The sequence below is a fragment of the Prionailurus bengalensis genome, chromosome E2 (genome assembly GCF_016509475.1).
Source record: "Prionailurus bengalensis isolate Pbe53 chromosome E2, Fcat_Pben_1.1_paternal_pri, whole genome shotgun sequence".
Taxonomy (NCBI): Eukaryota; Metazoa; Chordata; class Mammalia; order Carnivora; family Felidae; genus Prionailurus; species Prionailurus bengalensis.
This window is the reverse complement of record NC_057352.1, coordinates 55,149,679-55,171,063: the sequence shown is the minus strand read 5'-3', so window position 1 is coordinate 55,171,063 and position 21,385 is coordinate 55,149,679. Positions and strand designations below refer to the sequence as shown.

At 51.1% G+C, this 21,385-nt stretch overlaps 1 protein-coding gene across 1 annotated transcript in view; it reads left to right on the top strand.

Annotated features, from left to right (window-relative positions):
* The window catches only part of PKD1L2 (polycystin 1 like 2), a 95,311-nt gene that overhangs the window by 35,614 nt on the left and 38,312 nt on the right, over positions 1–21,385 (top strand). The window contains exons 15-24 of the mRNA XM_043599388.1: positions 1,152–1,297; positions 1,963–2,157; positions 4,939–5,070; positions 6,410–6,592; positions 8,001–8,125; positions 9,116–9,242; positions 9,896–10,027; positions 13,704–13,926; positions 14,500–14,693; positions 18,851–19,081. Coding sequence (XP_043455323.1) covers positions 1,152–1,297; positions 1,963–2,157; positions 4,939–5,070; positions 6,410–6,592; positions 8,001–8,125; positions 9,116–9,242; positions 9,896–10,027; positions 13,704–13,926; positions 14,500–14,693; positions 18,851–19,081 — 1,688 coding nt within the window. The remainder of the gene's footprint in view (positions 1–1,151; positions 1,298–1,962; positions 2,158–4,938; positions 5,071–6,409; positions 6,593–8,000; positions 8,126–9,115; positions 9,243–9,895; positions 10,028–13,703; positions 13,927–14,499; positions 14,694–18,850; positions 19,082–21,385) is intronic.

Here is a 21,385-nt window from a genome sequence, read left to right as displayed (position 1 = left end):
GCACCTTAGCCCCACCCCAGGCACACTGACCCAGTCACACACCCAGGGAGAGGCGAAGCTGGCCCCATCGATATCTCCTCAATGGCTATAGAGGCCAAAATGACCTCTGCCCTGGCATAAAAGACATGGAGGGGGTTAAATGGATGAGAATATGCAGAGGTGTGACCACTGAAGGCCTCGACTAGAGAAAGTGGACACAAGCAATCCTGAGACCCAGAGGAGGGTGGTTTTCATGGGGTGCCAGTTAAGCAGATGTGGAATGCAGGGATGTTCAGATGGCTGTGACTGGGTCTGAACCTGGAGGGAGTCAATTCACGGAAGGAAACTAGGTTCCATGTCGAACCTGCATCCCCCCCCAGATGGAGGCCGGCTAGCTGCTCTAATTCCAACTGGTTGTTCCAACTGGTTGCTCACACAGGTGAGCAAAGGGGCAGGGAAGTGAAACCATGTAAAACTCAGCTGTGAGTTATAATTCAGTAACTTCATGATTGTCTGCACATTACAATGATTAGTGATTCCACTGAGGGGGGAGGTCTCCTTTAAGGATAGGAAAGATATGCATTTATTCATTCATTCATTCATTCATTCATTCAACAATAAATATTTATTGCACGTCAGGCTCTTCCAGGTGCTAGATACATAGTAGTAAACTCCACAGGGCAAGTCCCTGACCTCCCTGTGTTACAATTAGTGGTGGAGACCGTTGGTAAATAAAGACATAGGACAGGGGCGCTGTTTAGATACACCAACCTGGGAAGGCCTTTGTACAGGAAGTGACTTTTGAGTGAACTTCGATGTTTTGAGATAATTTTTAAGATCGCCTCCTGCCCTCTTCTTCTTCCTCCTCCTTTTTGTAACTTGGTTGACCTCTTGAATTTCTTTGTAAACCTGTAAAGAGGATTTTTTTTTGAATTTTTTATGGATTCGAGTAAAATTAATCCAAAGTCACAGCAGCACGCAATTACCTACAGAGACTAGGGGATCAGTATAGATGGCTGTCGTCTCTCTGAAAGCACAGAGTCGTTAAGTGCTTGCCACATCTTTATGAGCTGTGGCTTCTGTGTCCTTGTCATCAGGGTCTACCTTGGTAGGTTTCCTGTCTCCCCAGGGCCTAGAGATGCTGCCCTAACTGTTCAGTTTCCATTTACCAGGTTCTTGTCTACACTGTGGCTCTGAACCTGCCCTCCAGTCAGTTTATCTGCCACTTGGAAAAGTAAACAATGACTTCATGCTGACAGTGGTCATTTTTGTGTCCAATCGGGCAGGGGACAAACAACAGGCCCATGCACTGGTGAAGGTAGGTGGCGGCAGCCTTTGTTTCTTTCCTGAGAAAACTTGTTACCCAACTGAACTTCCCCAAGAGGGTGGCTGGGTTGAAGGGAGCTAAGGGCATGACCATATGAATCACTGATCCATTCATTCCTTCAACTAGTATTTTCAGAGCACCTGCTCTGTGCCAGGCCCTGGGGACACAGCTGTGAACATGGTCACTACCTTTGTAGATCTCATATCTCAGTGGCCAGAACAGTGCCCTGGAGTAATGCCCTGGAGGCTTGGAGCAGGAGGACCCAGAGATGAGTCAGACCAGTACCATCAGAGTCCAAAGGAAGGAGGGCCAAAATCAGCCATCAGGGCTACATGGCAGAGACTGGATTAAATCCGGGTGAATTTCAAGGGTGAGAGGCCAGGAGGAGCAGGAAGGGACTGGGGGAACTATGAGGAGGGCAGTGAGGGGGAAGCAGCGGCTTGCCCAGGGCTTGGTTTCAGTGGCCGTTGGATGCCTGCTACAAGCGGGCCCGGCTGCCCTCAGCCTCGGGAGAGACCCCAGGCCACGTGCAAAGCCTTCCCGTCTTGCTCTGGCCTGCCTTGTGGAGACTGTGACTTCAGGCTCCGGATTCTGGAACAAGGACTGGTGAGTTCAGGGCTTCCCTGCGCTGAGCATGTTTCCTGTTTCCCGGTCAGGTGGGACTTGGAGACACCCACGTTGAGAATGTGGCATTCCAGGCTGCAGTGGTGGAGAACATCACCACCGCTCTGCGAGGCGAACGGGACCCCGAGCGGCTCTTCCAGCTGGCCAGGGCTGTGACATCGGTGCTGGACCAGGAGTGCCAGGGGCGGGGCTGCAGGCAGCTGCTGAACGTGGACATCAGACAGAAGGTGCTCAAGATGGGGCCCTTTTACACTGTCCACTGGGGCCCTGGAGTCTGGGGTGGGGAGTGGAATTTATGGAGCTGTGGAGAAGACTTTGGCATCTCCTGAGCTGTTGATGTCACCTCCCTCTTCTGGTCCTTTCACTAAGGGACCTGAAGTGATGGAAACCTGCTTTCCTTGCTCTTCCTGGAGTCAAAGCCTTCTAGGGAAGGAAGGAATTTAAGAGTCTTGCTCCAATCCCTCCTGTCAAAGGCGACAAAACCGAGGCCAGAGGAGAAAAGTAGCCTGGCCCCAGTCATATGGTTAATGGGTTGGGGTCAGACATTAGACGTCATCCCACTTCTGTCACTTTCCATCTATATTGTCACAGGCTGGTGAGTGAACTTCTCTAAGCTTCAGGTTCGCCACTGGAAAATGGGGATGAGAAATAGTGTTTACCTGATAAGGTTAGGTCAAACCATTTGAAATTACCAACATTCAACCATTTTTAACCCACAAAATGGCCATTTCGTGTGTTACAACCTGACACGATAAACAACTATTGTAGAGCGTACGATTACCTCTACTCCTGGTGCCTGCTATACGAGTGCAGGCACGTGTGGGTGCAGGTACACACAGGTGCACGTGCACGCACACGCACACACACGCACAGTAGCACATACACCTGCTGGGCATGAAGAAGAAAAGAAAGACTTTTCTGGTTCCCTGAAGGGTTTGCAAGAAAAGTACTTAGCATGGTGCAGGACACGTGGTAAGGACTTAATACAAAGAAGTGGTGGTTGTCATAGTGATTACTTATAGATAAATGACATTTATTGAGCACCTACTAGGTGCTGCCAGCCCCAAGAGCTTCATGGATATGTAATCCTCATTAAAACCCTACAAGGTAAATGGTGAGATCCCCATCCATGTTACAGAAGAGGAAACAGAGTAAGAGAATTTGAACAGCTTGCCCAGGCCCACATTTCTAAGTAGGTGGTGAAGACGGGGTTCCAACGCAGACTGGCTCTTCCCCAGTCTACCTCCCGCCCTCCCAAGCCTCTCACCCCTTCCCTGAGTTCACATTAGTACCTCCATACACCCCCACAACCCACCACCTGGTTCTCAATCTTGGTTGCTTTCACTCTGAACATTACCCATGGTAGACTTGCATTTGGATGTCCTGTGGTCCCCTGAGCACACAGACTAGGCAGCCCGACCCAGGGTCTCCTCATGAAAAAGTGGGGTCCTGGCAGCAGGCAGGTGTAAAACTCTAATGCGGTAACTGAGAAGACTTTAAGAAGGGCTCTGTTGATAAAAGTTGGGGCTCGGCCTGAAGTGAACAGAATCCAGAGGGAGCCGCTGCACGTGGAGGGGCTCCCTGGGACAAGCAGTGGCTTCTGAAGAATGAGGCCGTTGACCAGCCACAGTGGACTGGCAGGGAGGCACCAGGAGTATAGCTTCTAGCTCTCTCTCCTCCAGCCCTCTCATCTCCTGCTGCATGAGTCCACTGACAGAGTCAGGAGCCAGGGGCATCTCCATGGAAGCTACCTCCACGACAGTGACCAAGGAAGGAGGGAAGATCCACAGAGGCAAACATGACTTAACCTTCCAGAACATCTGACAAGAGTCCCCTCATACACTGGCCTTTTCTTTCCTCCATCCAAGCCACAGCCTGGAGGCATCCTGACTTAATAGCAGACAGGCTCAAACTCTGCAGCTGCCATGAAGGGCCGTCAGACAGGTAGGCTGAGTGAGCCGTGAGGAGCAGGCCACAGAGGACTATTCACTCAGATCCGGGCTGTGCCAAGTGGTTGCCGCTCGCTTATCTAGGAACTCAAAGCTAAATTAAATGGATTAAAATGGGGCGCCTGGGTGGCTCAGTCACTTGAGCATCTGATTCTTGATTTTGGCTCAGGTCATGATCCCAGGGGTTGTGGGAACTCTGTACTGAGCAGGAAGCCTGCTTAAGATATTCTCTCTCTCTCTCTCCCCCTTCCTCTGCCCCTCTCCCCTGCTCATGCTCTCTCTAAAATAAAAAAAAGAAAGAAAGAAAAAGAAAAGAGAAAAACTTAGATGAATTAAAATGAAACAAAGTTTAAAATTCAGTTCTCCAGCTGCACTGGTCATGTTTTAAGGGCTCAGTAGTTGTATTCGGTGAGTGGATGGTGCAGAGACAGGACCTTCCATCCATGCAGAAAGTTCTATGGGGCACGCGCTGAAATTATATTCTTAGTTCTTATGTGTAGCTATCAAGGCCGGCCCCTGGCCCCTGTAAGGGCTCTGTGGCTTAGGAGACACAGTCCCCAGAAGCCTCTCCACTCCTCCCTCCAACTTCAAAGCCAGCACCTCAACACCTTCAGACCCTTCGTTCCCTCCTCCCTCCCTCCCCAAATTTCCCCTCCTCACTTCCTTTTCCTTCCTCCCCGACCCTATTCTCCACCTCTGCCTCCACCCACACATCTCCTTCTCTCTGACCCTCCTACCTCCCTCTTACAAAGACCCCTGTGATGACAGTGGCCCCACTTGGTTAATCCAGATACGCTCCCATCGCAGAACCTCTCACTTAATTAAAACTCCAAAGCGATTTTGCCAAAGTCCCTTTTGCCATGTGACATGACACACTGACAGGTTTCAGAGATTAGGATGTGGACATCTTTGGGAGGCCATTCTTCTGCCCACCACACAACCTATGAAGCAAACAGAGGTCTGGGCTTTGGAAAACCCCAGATGAGCCTGGTCACTTGCTGTGACCCCCTAATCTTTCTGAGACAGAAATTACATTTCTTCTTCCTCCCTCTGCATCAGGTCAGAGAGCACATGCTGGGGTCACTGTCTGCGGTCACGGCCACCCTGGGGGACATGCAAAAGGTGCAAGGGCTGGCCCAGGTTCTGAGAGAGGTGACCCACCGCAGTGAGGAGCTCACACCCACGGCCCAGGTGAGTGAGGCCCCCTGCTGACCCGGGCCGAGCCATGGGACACACACCTCTGCAGTGGGTCACTGACGACCCTCCTCAGGTCGACGGTCCCTCAGTCACGGGGCCACCAAAGCTCCCACCATTTGGTTTCCAAGGGTCCTGCATGGGTGGTGCCCAGAAAGAGAAGACGTCCTCCCACAGCCCCTATGTCTCATTCTGGTGTCCCAGCCGGGGTGCTCACACACCCCACTCCCCGACCTGCCAGTGGCACCCCAAGGGAGCAGCTGACTCTAATCACTGAGGGACACCCCAGTGTGTGCCCAGATCCTGCTGCTAACCCACCCATGTTCCCCGTAAATACACCACTGACGTCCAGCTGCCAGCTCCTGCCCTTCTTTCTTCTTCGACCCCCGCCCCACCATCCCACTCTGCCTGCCCACACCTGCAATCCTTGCCTCAGGGTCTGCCTCTTGGAGAACTCAAATGAAATCACCATGCTCCCAGTGAAATGGTAGCCAAGGGTTCAAAATGGAGCCCTAAGCAGGGAGGGGAGAGCTACCCTGGCTGTGCTTCACCTACTGTCAGGAGGTGGAGCCCCTCACATTCTCCAGCCTGGAGCCAGCGAGGCTGACCTTTATTTCTGAGGCCACGATGCTTTTAACATCACACTTGCCATTTGCACACCCATTTGCTCATCCATCCGTTCCATACGCACGCATTGATTCGGTACCTGTGTACATCCGCCCCTCCATCCTTCCATTCGCTTATCCAGGCACTAATTTACTCATTCATTCAACAAATGCTTCCCGAGTGCCTAGTATATACCAGGTACTGTGCACACACCAGGCACTGAGAATTCAGCAAGTCACACAGACATAGCTTCTACCCTTGCGGCATTTTCAGACTACTGGGGCAGCAAGAATTTACACAAATACACACAGAACCACAAAACCGGAATAAGTGTCTTGTCCATTCATCTATCCATCCACCACCCACACATCCATCCAGCCACCACCCATCTATCCATCCATCCATCCATCCTTCCATCCATCCATCCTTCCATCCATACCCCCCAGTTAGGCAATGTTTACTGCTATGAGCTAGGCGTGTGCAAGGCACTCTGGAAAGACTCAGAGATCGACTAGGGTACTCTCCTGAAGGAACTTCGCACATTGTGGGAAGGAGAAGCTGACCTCAAGTGAGTGACACAGGCAGCCTGTGCAATGGGCCCAGATTTTCCCTAGTTTATCTTCCCGCCCTGCTCCCCTCTATTGCAGCCCTTGTCCTTGGAATGGTGCAGGGGCTGGTCTGGCTCAGGAGGGGCTCACGTTGCTTTCCCTTCCCCTTTGGGTGAGCCCAGCGGGAGGCCACCTGGGTTCTGCAGGATGCCAGTGAAGCTCTGCTGGCAGCAAGCTCCAAGGCCCATCCTGAGGACCAGAGGCGCCAGGCGGCCACCAAGGACCTGTTTCAGGCTGTGGGCAGTGTGCTGGCAGCTTCCCTGAGGGACGGACCGGAAAACCCTACCGGGGCCAACGGCAGCCAGGTAGGTGTTTCAGCCCAGATGCAGGCCTCCCGGCTACCACATGCCCCGCTCACACCAGCCTTTCTAGATGGGTCTTTCTCTTCATCTTGCAGATGAGGAAACTGAGACACAGGGGTTAAAGTCCTCTCTAGGGAACTGGGAGAAAAGTTCCAGAGACCAGAGCTTCTGGGAGCCAGTGTGGTATACTAGGCAGAGCACAGGCTTTGGAGCGAGGCAGCCTGAGTTCAAATCCTGCCTCTGTCACTTTCAAACCTTGAGACTTGGGCTGGGTGCATGATGACTCTCGGCCTCATTCCTCATCTGTAAACTGAGGCAACCTGCCACCTCCCAGATAAGCCACCAACTGGTGAGATCACACGTCCACCCTCCCGGTTCTCAAAACACAGAACGCTGTTAGAACAGAGGCAGCCTCTGGAGTGAGAACGGACGTGGCACTGTCTCATGCGGCCCCAGCGCCCTGACGGGCCACCAGGGGAAGGGCCTCCCAGGATGGCCTCACGATGGAGCTGAAGGCCCAGCACCTTCACCAGGTGGGGCTGTGTCATGTCTACTCAGGAGCACACACACACACACACACACACACACACACACACATTTATGTTCCAATACTTATACTCACACATACCCTCAAACACACATTCGTACGCAGACACACAATCACACAGATACTCACAAATACATACACACTTAAGTCTTTATATTCATGTCACCCTTAAATACATACGTTCGCATCCACTCAGTCATATCCTCTCTCTCACACACACATACACGCACACGTGTAATCTGTGCCCCAATAGGAACTCTTTGCAAACATCCAGCCCTTCCCGGGTCCTTGACCTCAGTGAGCCCACATCCTCATCTGGGGGTTTGGGTGGGGTGAGCAGCAGTCCAAGCCCAGGTGACCCTGTAAAATGGCTCTGTCTGTGGCTTTCTATTTCCCCACAAATAAGACGTGGGCTGTGGGTGGACGGCAGGGTCAGACAGAGCAGCACAGAGAGGCACAGAGCGTGACACCTTGCGCACGGACTCAGGAGCCAGATGCCTCTCCACCTCACCGTTGAGTCCTGGCACTTGCCTTTTTCCACATGTGACCTCCACAAGTCACTCATCCTTTACGTGCCTTTGTTTCCCTGTCTGCCAAATGGGTAAGTGAGAGCACCTGCCTCACAGAGTTGTCGTGAGGATGAAAAGTGTTCACATAAGTGCTGGAATCCGTGCAAGTGTTACTCTTCATTCCCTACAGAGCCTGGCGCTCAATGAACGGCAGTGTTGTCCCTTGCTCACTCCTCTGCGCGCCCCCCCACCCCCTGCCCAGTCTCTGCTGAAGGCCCCACACTAGCCTGGTGACAGTGAGCAAAGGTGGCATATGGACACGGGTCACAGCAGCATCCCCTGCTTCCTCTTCCAGATGGCCACCGTGCCCCAGCTGCTCGATGTTGTGGAGCGAGTGCAGGCTGCCCTCCTGCTGGGGACACTGCCCGGGGGCCTCCCGGCCACTCTGGCTGCCCCTTCCATCTCCGTGTACACGAACAGGTAACCAGCAGCACTGGCATCCCCAAGACAGCCTGTCCCCTGACCTGGCTCGTTCCAAAGCCACAGCCCGAGACCCTGTGACAGGCAGAGCCCAGGCAGCCAGCCTTGGAAGTGGGAGGGCTTTTCACCAAGAGAAGGTCCCCACGTTGGGTGCTTGTGCAGCGTAGGAGGGCAACGGCTGAGTCCGCACCCCGTCTTGGAGCCACCCACAAGTCCTGAGAGTTGGGTCATGTGGGAGCCATGCAGGCAGGGAGGCTGAATGAAGGGGGCCTGCCCACCTTTAACCACATCTGGGGTGTGCCTGGCCAAGCTCGGTGCTCCCCAGAGCTGTGGGCTGGATTCAAGAGCACTTGCCTTGGGAGTTTGTGGACCTGAGGATGCCCTCCATCCTGCATTCCTCCCCCTGACAAGCAAGGGCTGGACCACACTGCAGGCCCTGCTGGGACACCTGCAGTGAGCACCCTTCTCCGATTCTCCATGCCAGGGTTACCCTCCTGGGTCCCAGGGGCAATTTCCTGAAGCAGCACTCTGACCAGAGCTAGGGTCTGAAACCAGGTCCCCAGTCTAATCAGATAGGACAATGGCAAGGGCCAGAGAAGATGGGGCTGGGAACCCATGATATCAGAGATCAAGTAGGTAGGGGAGCTAGGCCTGGAGAAATGCTCACATCAAAGCTCACTTATTCATTCAGCAAAGGATGTGTTGACCCCCACTGTGTGCCAGGCACTCTTGTTGGCACGGGGGCTGTGGCCTTAAACAAAGCTGGCTAAAGCTCTGTCCTCACAGTGGGGGGGGGGGGGGGGCGGGGGGGTCGTCGGCTACCTTCCATGCTGTTCCATTGACACGAGCGTACAGAACCGCCTTTGGGGACTGAAGCAGAGCCGCCTGCTCTAATGGCGATACTGGGGTTCCCGGCAGAGCAAGAACTCTTCCTCTGACACTGACTTTCCTCTCTCTCTCCTGGCACCTCTGCTCTCGCCTTGTGGCCAGAATACAGCCCTGGAACTGGCGGGGCTCCTCTGTGCACACCGCCGCCACTCACTCTGCAACCTTTACCCTGCCCGCGGCCTCCTCCCTTGGCTCCATGGAGGCCAGCCAGGAGCCTGTGGACATCAGGGTAACAACAGTAATGCCCTCCTCGGGAGCAGCCCTTTACAGCTTCTATGGCACTTGGCACTCGCATGCGTGTTTGCTCAGTTATGTTGATGACGGCCCTTTCAATTACACATATTACTATGCCCATTTTACAGATGAGGCTCAGTGACCTGCCCGAGGCCACAAGCAAAATGGCAGGGCTGGGATGCAGACTCCCAAACCCATCCTTCTTCCACTGCGTGGTGGAACTTCCCCGGCAGCCTCGGTTCAATTAGTTCCTGGAAATAAAGTTCTTCGGACTTCGTTCCGTAACTAGGAAACGGCAAGCCCAGGGCTCTTTTCACTCCCAAGTTAGGGCACATCTCTCTGTTCCTTCAGCCCCAACAAAGACAGACAAATATCCTTCTCTTGGGGACTCACTGGCTTTGCCAAGAAAAAAGGCTCAGATGGTTTTACAGTCCAGCAGCTGCACAACTGTAGCGGGTCTGAGCAGGTCCTCAGCCTTGAAAGGCAGACACACACCCAGAAAGCCAGAACAACAGGGTCCCCCATTCACCCCATAGAGCAAGGGCCACTTGTCCACCCCATCTTGGGAAACCCTGTCATTCACACAGGGACGCAGTCACCTTCCAGCCTTCAGGGGCCTTGGCCAGCACTCTGTGTTCTTGGTTTCAGATGATGAGTTTCCCAACGAGCCCTTTCCCAGCCCGAAGTCACTTTGATGTCAGTGGAACTGTTGGTGGCCTCTGTCTGACCAGCCCCAGTGGACATCTCATACCCGTGAAGAATCTGTCGGAGAACATCGAGGTAGAACTTGGGGGTGCTTTCAGAAGTCAGGTGTCACTTCTGTTTTCTTCTTCAACTTGGTTGGGACCAACAGTTGATTAAAGAGGAGAATCATTAAGAATGGTCCATACCCTGTCTTACACGTTGTATTTTAACTTAAAACTATAAATGTATATCATTGTCAATCCTGGGGTGTACAATTGAAACATTTCTTTCAGTATGTTGATTGGAATTTTAATCATTTTCCTTACATTAACCACCCTTACATTGCAGGCTCTGAAATGTCTAATTTTCTCTAAAATGAAGCAAAAACATCAGGGTGCCTGGGTGGCTCAGTTGGTTAAGCATCTGACTTTGGCTCAGGTCATGATCTCAGGGTTTGTGAGTTCGAGCCCTACATCAGGATCTCTGCTGTCAGCCCAGAGCCTGCTTTGGATCTTCTGTCCCCCACCCCCCCCCCCCCCACCTCTCTTGCTCACTCAAAAATAAATAAAAACATTAAAATGAAGCAAAAATATAAGCGCACCATGGTGCAATACAAGATCAGATCCTCTTGAGGATCTCTTGAGATTTTAATGAGTTTTTTCCTAATCTAGTTTTCTCATCAATGACTAATTCAATACCAATGTTTAGCAATTCATCTTTCCTGTATCTCAAAGCATTCAGCTTAAGTTTTTATGCAAATAATTCTTTTCACACTAGTACTCTGTCACTTTATGTCACTCTGTGGAATATCTCATTAAAATTGACCTTTACAGGGGCACCTGGGTGGCTCAGTCAGTTAAGCATCTGACTTCGGCTCAGGTCATGATCTCACACTCCATGAGTTCAAGCCCCGCGTCAGACTCTGTGCTGACAGCTCAGAGCCTGGAGCCTGCTGCAGATTCTGTGTGTGTCTCTCTCTCTGACCCTCCCTCATTCATGCTCTGTCTTTCTCTGTCTCAAAAAGAAATAAACATTAGAAAAAAAATTTTTTTTCAACTGACCTTTACAAACACATGTGGACATAAGCAGCTTTGGGATAAACACACGTGCCCACTGGTGAGCTCACACCTTGACTGGCAGGAAAGAGCTGTCATAGGCTGGGTTCTCTGGAAGCAGGTGCTGAGAAAGAGCTTGGGGTGCTAGATGTTTGCTGAGACCCACACCTGCAAAGAGGGAGGAAGGACAGCAGGACCAGGCAGAAGGAGGAGTCAGATCGCAACCCAGACCTCACAAAGCCCCGGTCAACTCAAGGGGGTGTGCCGTAGCAAGTACCAGCCATTAGAATGATAATAATCATTATTATTAATGATTATTAATCATATCATTAATTAGAATGATAATAATCAGGCTTAGTATTTTTTGTATGTTTTGATGTTTTGATATCTTAAAAATCTTGCTGGTGAGGAAGAAGTCTACACCTTTCATATGTAGACTAACCAACCCCAAGTCCATACCCCCAACAAGCCCCTTTATCTGACTCACACACCAAGTCAACATTTCCCCTGTCCTAAACCATCCCGAGGCCAGGTACCAGGCCACCAGATGAGACCATTCCTATAGTCCCAACCCTGCTGAAATCATCCAAATGGGCCTATCTGAAAACGGCTTACTCTGTCCTGCCGTGCCTTTCCCATGGAGATCCCAATAACGGCCCTGACCTGAGCTTTCCCCTGTGCCTGCCCCTGCCTCCTGACCCCTGTGGCCCTGCATGGCATGGTAGTCCCCTCCTCTTAGGAAATTTAAGTCACAGATTCTTTCAATGGCACTGGCCCCTCCATATCAGCACTCAGTCGCCTCCATAAATTAAAATCCCTCATGTACAAATGAGACAGATGTCCCACAGCAGGCTGCTAAGTCTTGGCCTCATACCCCCTCTTTGCCCCCTGGATGCAGGAGGCCCCAGGGAGGGTGTGCCTCAGACGAGGTGGAGCTCTGCAGCTGGGACTGACCCTGAAGGAGCTGACAGCTGGAGCCTGTCTGTGAGTGGGAAGCAGGCCCTTCCTGGAAGGGGGCACATGGTGGTCCATGCCCATGTCTAACACACAAGACCACCAGAAATAAGAGTGCACAGTGGGCATCAATCAGTCTGTTTTAAGAAGGGAACACAGAGCATCAGTTAATGGAGAATGGTTATGAGAACTTCTAACATATTAGTAATAGAATAATGATAGCTGCTAAGTTTTTAGTATTACTATGTATCTGGCACTTGGCTAAGTATTTTGTATGTAATATCATTAAAAATTTTTTAATGTTTATTTGTTTTTGAAAGAGAGACAGAGAGAGAGCGCACGTGCGCACAAGTGGGGGAGGGGCAGAAAATGAGGGAGACACAGAATCCAAAGCAGGCTCCAGGCTCTGAGCTGTTAGCACAGAGCCCAATGCAGGGCTCAAACTCACCAACTGCAAGATCATGATGTGAGTTGAAGTCGGACACTGAACTGACTGAGCCACCCAGGTGCGCGCCCCCCCCACCCCTGCTTTAAAAAAAATTTTTTTTTTAAATGTGTGATATCATTTTTTAAAAGATTTTTTTGCACTAAATGCTTATTTATTTATTTATTTGGGGGTGGGGGGGGGCAAAGAGAGAGATGGGGAGAGAGAATCCCAGGCAGGCTCCATGCTTCCAACACAGAGCCCGACGCGGGGCTTGAACCCACAAACCGTGAGATCGTGACCTGAGCCAAAACCAAGAGTCGGATGCTTAACGGGCCACCCAGGCACCCCCAAAATATTTTATTTTTAAGTAATCTCTACACCCAACGTGCGGCCTGAACTTACAACCCTGAGATCAAGAGTCACGAGCTCCACCGACTGAGCCAGCCAGGCGCCCCATGTATGCGATACTATTTTTAATACCCTGAATGAGTCTACGTGGTCTACTGATGACAAGGAAGCATAGGCTCCGAGTGGCCTGTTAACTGGCTGGAGGTCCCACAGCTGATATAGGACAGAGCCAAGATCCAAACAGAGGTCTCTCTGCCTCTCTGGCCTGTGCTCCTAACTTAGACACTTCACTTGCTTCACACCATCGTCAACATGACCATAGTTCACACAGCACACTTGAGCGAATGAGAAAAGGTCTGTCCTCTTTCTGTACGGATGCAGCCCAGTCCTTGGTATGCAGTTTGATGAGTGTGGTGGGTGAATAACAGCCCCCCGGGATGTCCATATTCTCATCCCTGAGCCTGTGGATTTGCCGCCTTACATGGCCAAGGGGACTTTGCAGGTGTGATTAAGTTAAGGATCTTGAGAGAGAGAGATGACCCTGGATGATGTGGGTGGGCCCAGTGGCATGCCAGCTCCTTACAAGAGGCAGAGACAGGGAGAGTTAACTACAGAAGACAAAAGGCTGATCTGATGACAAAAGCAAGAGGTTGGGGTGATGTAAGGAGGGGCCCTGAGCCAAGGGACACGGCACCCTCAGAAGCTGGAAAAGGCAAGGCTCTCTCCTAGAGCCTCCAGACGGCATCAGCCCGCCAACCTTAGCCCCATGGAACTGATTCTGGACTCCTGGCCTCCAGAACTGTAAGACGGCAGATCTGTGGTATCATAAGCACCAAGATAAGCAGCCCCAGGAAGCAGATAAGATGAGCACAGCAGAGTGGATCTCGGTTCCCCGGGCACTCACCCTGCCCTGCTCTGCACAGCAGCCCTGATGCTTACTGGCACTCCCATCCCGGCACACCCCTGATGTGACTGTTTCTGGTGACAGATCCTGCTGCCCCGGCTTTCAAAAGGACACAGTGAGCCAACTGTGTTAAACTTGACCAGTCCTGAAGCTTTGTGGGTGAACCTGACTACAGATGGCGCAGCTTTGGGGATCCAGCTGCACTGGAGGCCTGATATCCCACTCAAGCTCAGCCTGGGCTACGGCTACCACCCCAATGAGACCAGCTATGACGCCAAAGTTCACCTTCCGCCAACAGCTGCTGCAGGTAATCCATCAACTGGGCCAGCTTCTTGGGCAGTGGGGAGAGGGTAACCAACTTAAAACTTGAGAATCAGAAGCCATGGGGGAAAAAAACTTTTTTTGTTACATTAAACGCCTATTTTTTGGTGTTACTACTACTACTACTACTACTACTACTGTTATCATCAGTATTATTTATTATCTGGCAACATTAAGTGAGCACCTACTAAACACCCTGAACTGATATGCACTTATAGAACTAACTTCACTGCAATCCTCATTACAACCCTTGGGATGGGCACTATGGACATTTCCTCTTGCCAGATAAGAACAGAGAGGCTAACTGGTACAAAGTCACACAGCCAAGAAGGGACAGAGTCAGAATTTGAGCCCTCATCTACCTTACTTGGCAGTTGTGCTGACTTGGGAGTGCCTCCTATTCTCTGCTCCAGATCTCAAGGGAAGAGGGCTTTCTTAGGATATCAGGGAGACCATCAGGGTCAGCTCCCCTGGCCAGTCACCTTGGTCTTTCTCTCCCATGACATTAGCCCCAGTCTCCACAAGGCTTTGGGCTGACCTGGAGCCCTCTCTCTTGCAGATGGACTGTCCACATGGATTCTGAACCCAGAGGACCTGCATTTTGGAGAAGGCATCTACTATCTGACTGTGGTCCCCGAGCCTGACCTGGAGCTAACCCCCACCAGGGACCTCACAGTTGGCATCACCACCTTCCTGTCCCACTGTGTGTTCTGGGATGAGGTCCAGGGGACTTGGGACAACTCTGGGTGCCAGGTAAGGAGAGGACACAAAGAAGAAGACACAGCAAGCTTGGTTGGGTGTGTCCAACTCATTTGGGGTCCCCTTTCAGTGCCTCTCGTGGCTGTTCTGCACCCCTCTACAGTGTCTTTGCATATGCTGTTCCCTAGGCCTGGAATGCCCCTCCTCCCCCAGTATGGTTAACTAGACCCTGCCTCCAGTATCACTTCCTTGAGAAAACTGTTCTTAACCCCCGGGCAAGTCGGATTTTCTGCTGTAAGCTCTCCCAGTACATACATCCATTCCTCCATAGCACTAAACACAGCACTAAGCCATTTCATATCTACTCAGGAGGTCACTGGGATGATGTCTATTCCCTCAGTGCACCAGGAGCCCCATTAGTTGGGAACAGTGTGCTTTGCTCACCATTGAGAACAAATGACCATTGAATGAATGGACATTCATCGCTAAGGAACTGAACTCAGAGTCCTTTATTCCATGCCAGGTGCTGTGTTCCGTGCTTTACTTGTATTACCTCATCAGACCTCCACAATAACCCTCTAAGAGAGTAGGAATTCCCATTCTAAGGTGGTAAAACAAAGGCTCAGGAAAGTCAACAAATTTACCCCCAGATCCCTTGCCTAGTAGGTGGGAGAGCTGGAACTCAGACCCAAGCCCGTCTGTCTCCAGCGCAGGAGCCTTCTGTGAGATGCAGCACTGCTTGCCCAGCCCCCCACCCAGTCTCGCCAAGCCCCTGGATGGCACATGGCTCTATTAATTGCAACCAAATCCCTGTCTCAAGTCAGCTCAGCTCTGCCCATGACAGTGTCCAGACATTAGCTCTGAGGTCATCAGAGGCCATCTTTCACGCATCAGTGTTCCTCTTCCGCCTTCCATGCCTTTGATCTGCTGTTCTCTCCCTGGGCCAAAGGCCCTTTATACCTACCCTGCATGGAAAACTCCTGTGCTATTCACCCTTCCATCTCCCACTCCAATGTCACCTTCTTGGAAGCATCCAGACATCGGGACTCTCCCTTTCTGGACTTCCAAAGCATTTCATACTCTCCCCCAAACAGCAACCTCCACATCTAGCTGAAATTTATCACATACCTGTCTCCATCTAATAGACCGTACCTTCTTTCATTTATTTAACAAATATTTGCCGTGCGCGAGGCAGTGGGGATATAATGGTTATATTATACCAGTGAGCTCTCAGTCCAGCAGAGGACACAGCCAAGAAGCAAATGCCACACACAATCAAATGACAATGGTCACAAGTAGTGTAAGAAGCCAGGCCCCAGCAGAGCCACAGAAGGGAACTCAGACCCAAGCTCCTTCCGGCTTTGTTTCTGCTATAACTTCAGCTCCCTTGTCAACTCCTGCCCTGGCTTCTGGCCACCACACAGAGGGAGTTCCCCAAAGTGCCAGGAAGAAACGGGTGCATCGCAACGTCCAAAAGACAACATGTTCCCCGTGCCCGCAATAGAGCCCTTTGTACCTCGTGAACAAGGCCCTGGATGTGCTGTGACCTTCCCCACGTCCTCACTCCCGGCAGCTGTTTGATGCCCACGCTGCTGGCCTGGAGTGCCCGGCAGGCTGTCCTCAGAGGCCCGAGGCTCAGAAAGAGGGATGGTGTAGCCGATGGGGGCGTGGGCTCTGCTGTTGGACAGACTTGGGTCCAATTCCACTTCATCAGGACTGGGCAGGTGACTTTGGGCAGGTTGCCGCACCTCTCTCAGCTTTCCCATCTGAAAATGGGGATACAAGCTGGTTACCACTTACAGTTGGGGCGGGGCCTGGACAGGAATAGGGGGATCAAGTAGTTAGTGTGGGGTCTGGCACAAGTGAGTGCTCCACAGAGTCAAATGGTTGCTGTGTTGAACAATCTGAACACGGAGAAGACAAAACTATATATAAAATGGAAATCAAGGAGACAATGAACATGGGACTTGGGTGGCGGTTGGGTTGGGGGAGCATGAGGACAGCCCAGGGGAGGACTACTTATCTAACTGTAAGTTATTGGAAAGTTCCTAGCTTTCGAGTAGGGTAGGGGGTTCTCAGGACTTATTATGTTATTGAAAATATACACCTACTAACACATGCGTACATGAATGCGGGACATACAAAAGTCAGATGTGGGAGTGTGTCGTGGACGAAAAGTTATATGAATCCAATATATACGCGATGCTCATTATATAGAAGTAGATACAGACAGCTATAGCTATAGCTATAGATAAAGATCCCTGGGGAGCCATAAATAAGTAAATGGGTGGAAAGACAGCACCAAATTCTCTAAATGGCTAAAGAAAGCTCCAAGTCTGTAGACCGCAGACCTTCTCAAGGGGTAAAAGCAGAATTATTCCAAGGGGGCTAAGAATCTGTATTCCTGTGCAACTACTTTAGCAAGGGTATGCGCAGATTTATTCCCGGAGTTCAAGAGACTCTCACGCTGGAAGGGTTGGGAAAGCCCGGGAGGACAAAGATGTAGGCATAAAAAGCCTGGTCCCTGGGCACCCAGCGCTGAGATGGTCTTGTCAGTGGCACCTGCTTGGTTTCTTCTCTGAAACCATCTCCACTCCTTCCGAGTGCCCCAGGAGTTCCCATAAGGCCCACAGCTGCATGACAATCGCTGACCAGGATTGGGAAACAGTGAGAAAAACAATGAAGCAAACACGGAACTAAGGGCCATGTGAAATCTGTCAATAAACACTTGGTGTCATGCCCATGTGACCCCTCTGTTGGGTGGCTTGTTAAGGAAAAGAGACAAGAGTTACCTGCTGGGGCAGTTTGGGCTGCAGCAGGTCCTTCCTCATGCGCTGAGCTGAGGGGAGAACTTTCTGCATGCCAGTGTTTCCTGCTCCCCACCCCTCCCACCTCACCACCTCCTGGTAGACCCTGAAGTGAAAAGTGGCACTGAGTTGTGGGGTTGAACATAATCTCTGCCCACCAAATGGCCCGGGGGGGGTAACTGAAAGTTGACAGAAGGATTTAGGAAAGGACTTAAGTGCAAGGTGTGAATTAAGAACACAGATGGGGGTCCCCAGCCCTGGTCCATTCCTGTCTCCACCCTCACCCCTGGCCCCAATGTTATGGTCCTGTACCACAGGGGACCATGTACCCAAGCTCCATCCACACACCTTGTCCCCCATAGCCACATCCTGCCACCCTCATGCCCAAGGGTGGGCACACCGGTGGCCAGTCCACCAGAGAAGAGTGATCCTGAGGAACAGGGCTGTGCAGGCCCTAGAAGCAAGGGATTCCAGGCCCAGGTCCCCAAACCATCGTCTAGAAGGGGGAATCCCAGGGCCAGGACTAGGGTAAAACAAGTGAGACATCTATGGTGCAAAATTTAAGGAGGGCTTCATCCTCAGGGTCACCTAGAGCCTTTCCCTAGACACGGTGAGTGCTATGTGCTGTGGTGGGCACGTCCCTGGGGCCCCCTGACTCCCTGTCTTGTGCAGACAGGTGCTGCCTGAGGATAGCTAGAGCAGCGTGCACTCAAAGCATGAGCCCAGGCGAGGGGCCCCTGGTGCCTGAACCTAAGAGGGGTGAAATTTAGGGAGCGCATTCTTGGTGCTAAGACACCAATTCAGGATTTAAACATTTGCCCTTCCCTTTTCTTTACATGATTCCCCAGTATCAGTTTTTTGGTTTTTTTGTGTTTGTTTTTTATCTTCATTGTGAGATGACCGACCACCCTAGCGTGTCCCAGGACTTGGGACTTTCATTTTTAGAAATAGATAAGTCCCTGTAAACCTGAGATGAGCTGATTACCCTGGATGGCCTCTCAGCACCTAGCCTATTGCCTGGCATAGATTTTGCACTCAATACATATCTGTCCAATGAGTGAGCATCGGGCGGAGAATGTAATGGAATCATGTGCACCAAAGTTGTGACAATGGCTGCTAATGGAAGGTGGGGGATAGAGGGAACTTCGCCTTCACCCGTAATAGTTCTTTAAAAGGGCAAAGATGACTCATGAGATACAAGGTGCCCACTGAGAATGACGGGTACAAAGATACTTGTTATAGATAATATTGTTGACATTTAAAGATTTTTAGCTAACTAAAAAATCTCAAGAGAATCCTAGAGCTGGTCTCCCCAGGCCTCCTCAGGGAACTTTCCACCTCCCTTGGGCTTTAGTGAGCCAGAGACGTGCTGGCATTCCTACCAGGGCCTCTTTGGGGTTGCAGGTGGGGCCACGGACCACCCCCTCCCAGACACACTGCCTCTGCAACCACCTCACCTTCTTTGGAAGCACGTTCCTGGTGATGCCCAATGCCATCGACGTCCGCCAGACCACCGAGCTCTTTGCCACCTTTGAAGATAACCCCGTGGTTGTGACTACCGTGGGCTGCCTCTGCGTGGCCTATGTGTTGGTGGTGATCTGGGCAAGGAGGAAGGACGCTCAGGATCAGGCCAAGGTGAGGTTGCATGGTCTGCAGGAATGGGAGGAAGGAGCAGGGGGTGTTCCCTTGCAGGAACTTCAGGGGATGGAGCTCAGGTGGGGAGCCAAAGGGCTAGCAGCAAAGCCAGGTCATCCCAGGCAAGCCAGCTTCTCAGCCTCATTATATATAAAATGTCCATTCTCATCAAATTGTCAGGAGGATTATTCTACTGACCATTTATTGAGGATTTACTAAATGCCAGTGATTATCCCATTTAATGCTCACTTCACCTCTAAGAAGAAGATTGAGAGGCCCCAAGACCAACCTCAAGTTCAGCGATTTGCTGGGAAGACTCTCAGAATTCAGGAAAGCTGTGATACTCATGACTATGGTTTATTGCAATGAAGGATCCAGATGAAAATCAGAAAAGGGAAGAGTTCAGGAGAGATCTGGCAAGAGCTTCCGACTACTCCCCCAGGAGAGCTGTATGGACAGACGGCATTCTCTAGCAATGGCGTGTGACAGTTCATACGAAGCTCACCTGAGCCCTGGGGTCCAGGGTTTACTGGGGGGTCAGCCACAGACATATGGAGTGCCCAGTGAGTAACTGAGGTCAGTCACTCAGTCTCCAACAAATCACCTATCATCACCACCACCACCCAGAAGTCAGACTGATACAGCATGGCCCAAAGCCCTCATCATAAATCAGACTGTTAGCAGAGACTACTTGGTGTGGACCGAGGTATTCAAAGACACTCATCACTTGGGGCGCCTGGGTGGCTCAGCTGGTTAAGCGACCGACTGTGGCTCAGGTCATGATCTCACAGCTCGTGAGTTCGAGCCCCGCGTCAGGCTCTGTGCTGACAGCTCAGAGCCTGGAGCCTGCTTTTGATTCTGTGTCTCCCCCTCTCTCTACCCCTCCCCTGCTCATGCTCTGTGTCTCTCCATCTCTCAATAATAAATAAACGTTTAAAAAAAAAAGACACTCATCATGCAGGAGATTCCAAGCACTCAGGGGTTATCTTTCAAGAGCTGGCCAAGATCCAGGTCTTTCTTTGAAATGTGCAGGGTATGGACAACCTGGGCCTTCTGAGTCCACCCTTAACCGGACAGTGCCTCTATCACCTTACAAAGGAAAAGACCAAAGATCAGGGAGGGCAACTAACTGATCCCAAGTCACCTCCAAGAAGCCAGAATTCAGACCCAGATCTGCCTGACCATAAAACAGGTCTGAGGATAGAAACGAGAAAAACAAATGGCCAACAACAAAGTTCTGATTACTGTTCTAATATGTGCACCGTATCTGACATTTAAGGAGCCTTCAGTAAAATTCTGAGTGTCTGAGTGAGCACATAAATGCTTGCAAGGATGCACTATCACAAAGTTCTGAAATAGTCTCCATTTCCCGCCCTCCCCACACACAGCAACACCTCTCAGGATGTGAAGGTGGCACAAAGCTTAATAAGCTCATAGTTACAGCATTTATACTGCTGTCTTCAATTCACACGAGGGATTCAACATTAATACTTTAAGCGCCTCCCGTGTTGCTTGGTTCCCAAGAAAGAGACTCTGCAGTGGAGCTGAGTGTGCAGGGTGTTTCACAAGGAGTGCCTGCGCTCAGCCCTGGAAAGGGAGGGAAGGAGGCAGGACGAGCAGAAAGAGAAGCAGCACTGTCCACAACAGCCCAAGTACGGAAAGAGCCCAAGTGTCCACCGAAGGATGAATGGACAAAGAAGATGCGGTGTGTAAGGACAATGGAGTATCACTCGGCAATGAAAAAGAAGGAAATCTTGCTATTTGCAACTATGTGGATGGAACTGGAGGGTATGATGCTAAGCGAAACGAGTCAGAGAAAGACAAATACCATAGGACTTCACTCATGAGGACTTGAAGACACAGAACAGATGAACACAAGGGAAGGGAAGCAAAATTAACATAAAAACAGGGGAGGGGAACAAAACAGAAGAGACTCTTAAGTATGGAGAACAAACAGAGGGTTGCTGGAGGGGTGGTGGGTGGGGGGATGGGCTAAATGGGGAAGGGGCATTAAGGAATCTACTCCTGAAATCATTGTTGCACTATATGCTAACTAATTTGGATGTAAATTAAAACAATAAAAGTAAAAAGGAAGGAAGGAAGGAAGGAAGGAAGGAAGGAAGGAAGGAAGGAAGAGAGAGAGAGAGAGAGAGAGAGAAAGGGAAGCTGGGCTGGGAGCTCCAGAGATGCCCTGCGTTGGGTCGAGATGCCCAGGTCTTGAGCATGCCCAGATACCACATCAATCTGCCATTGCACGTCAGCCTCCCCAGGAGGGCATATGACCTCAGTAGAGGTGGCTGTCAC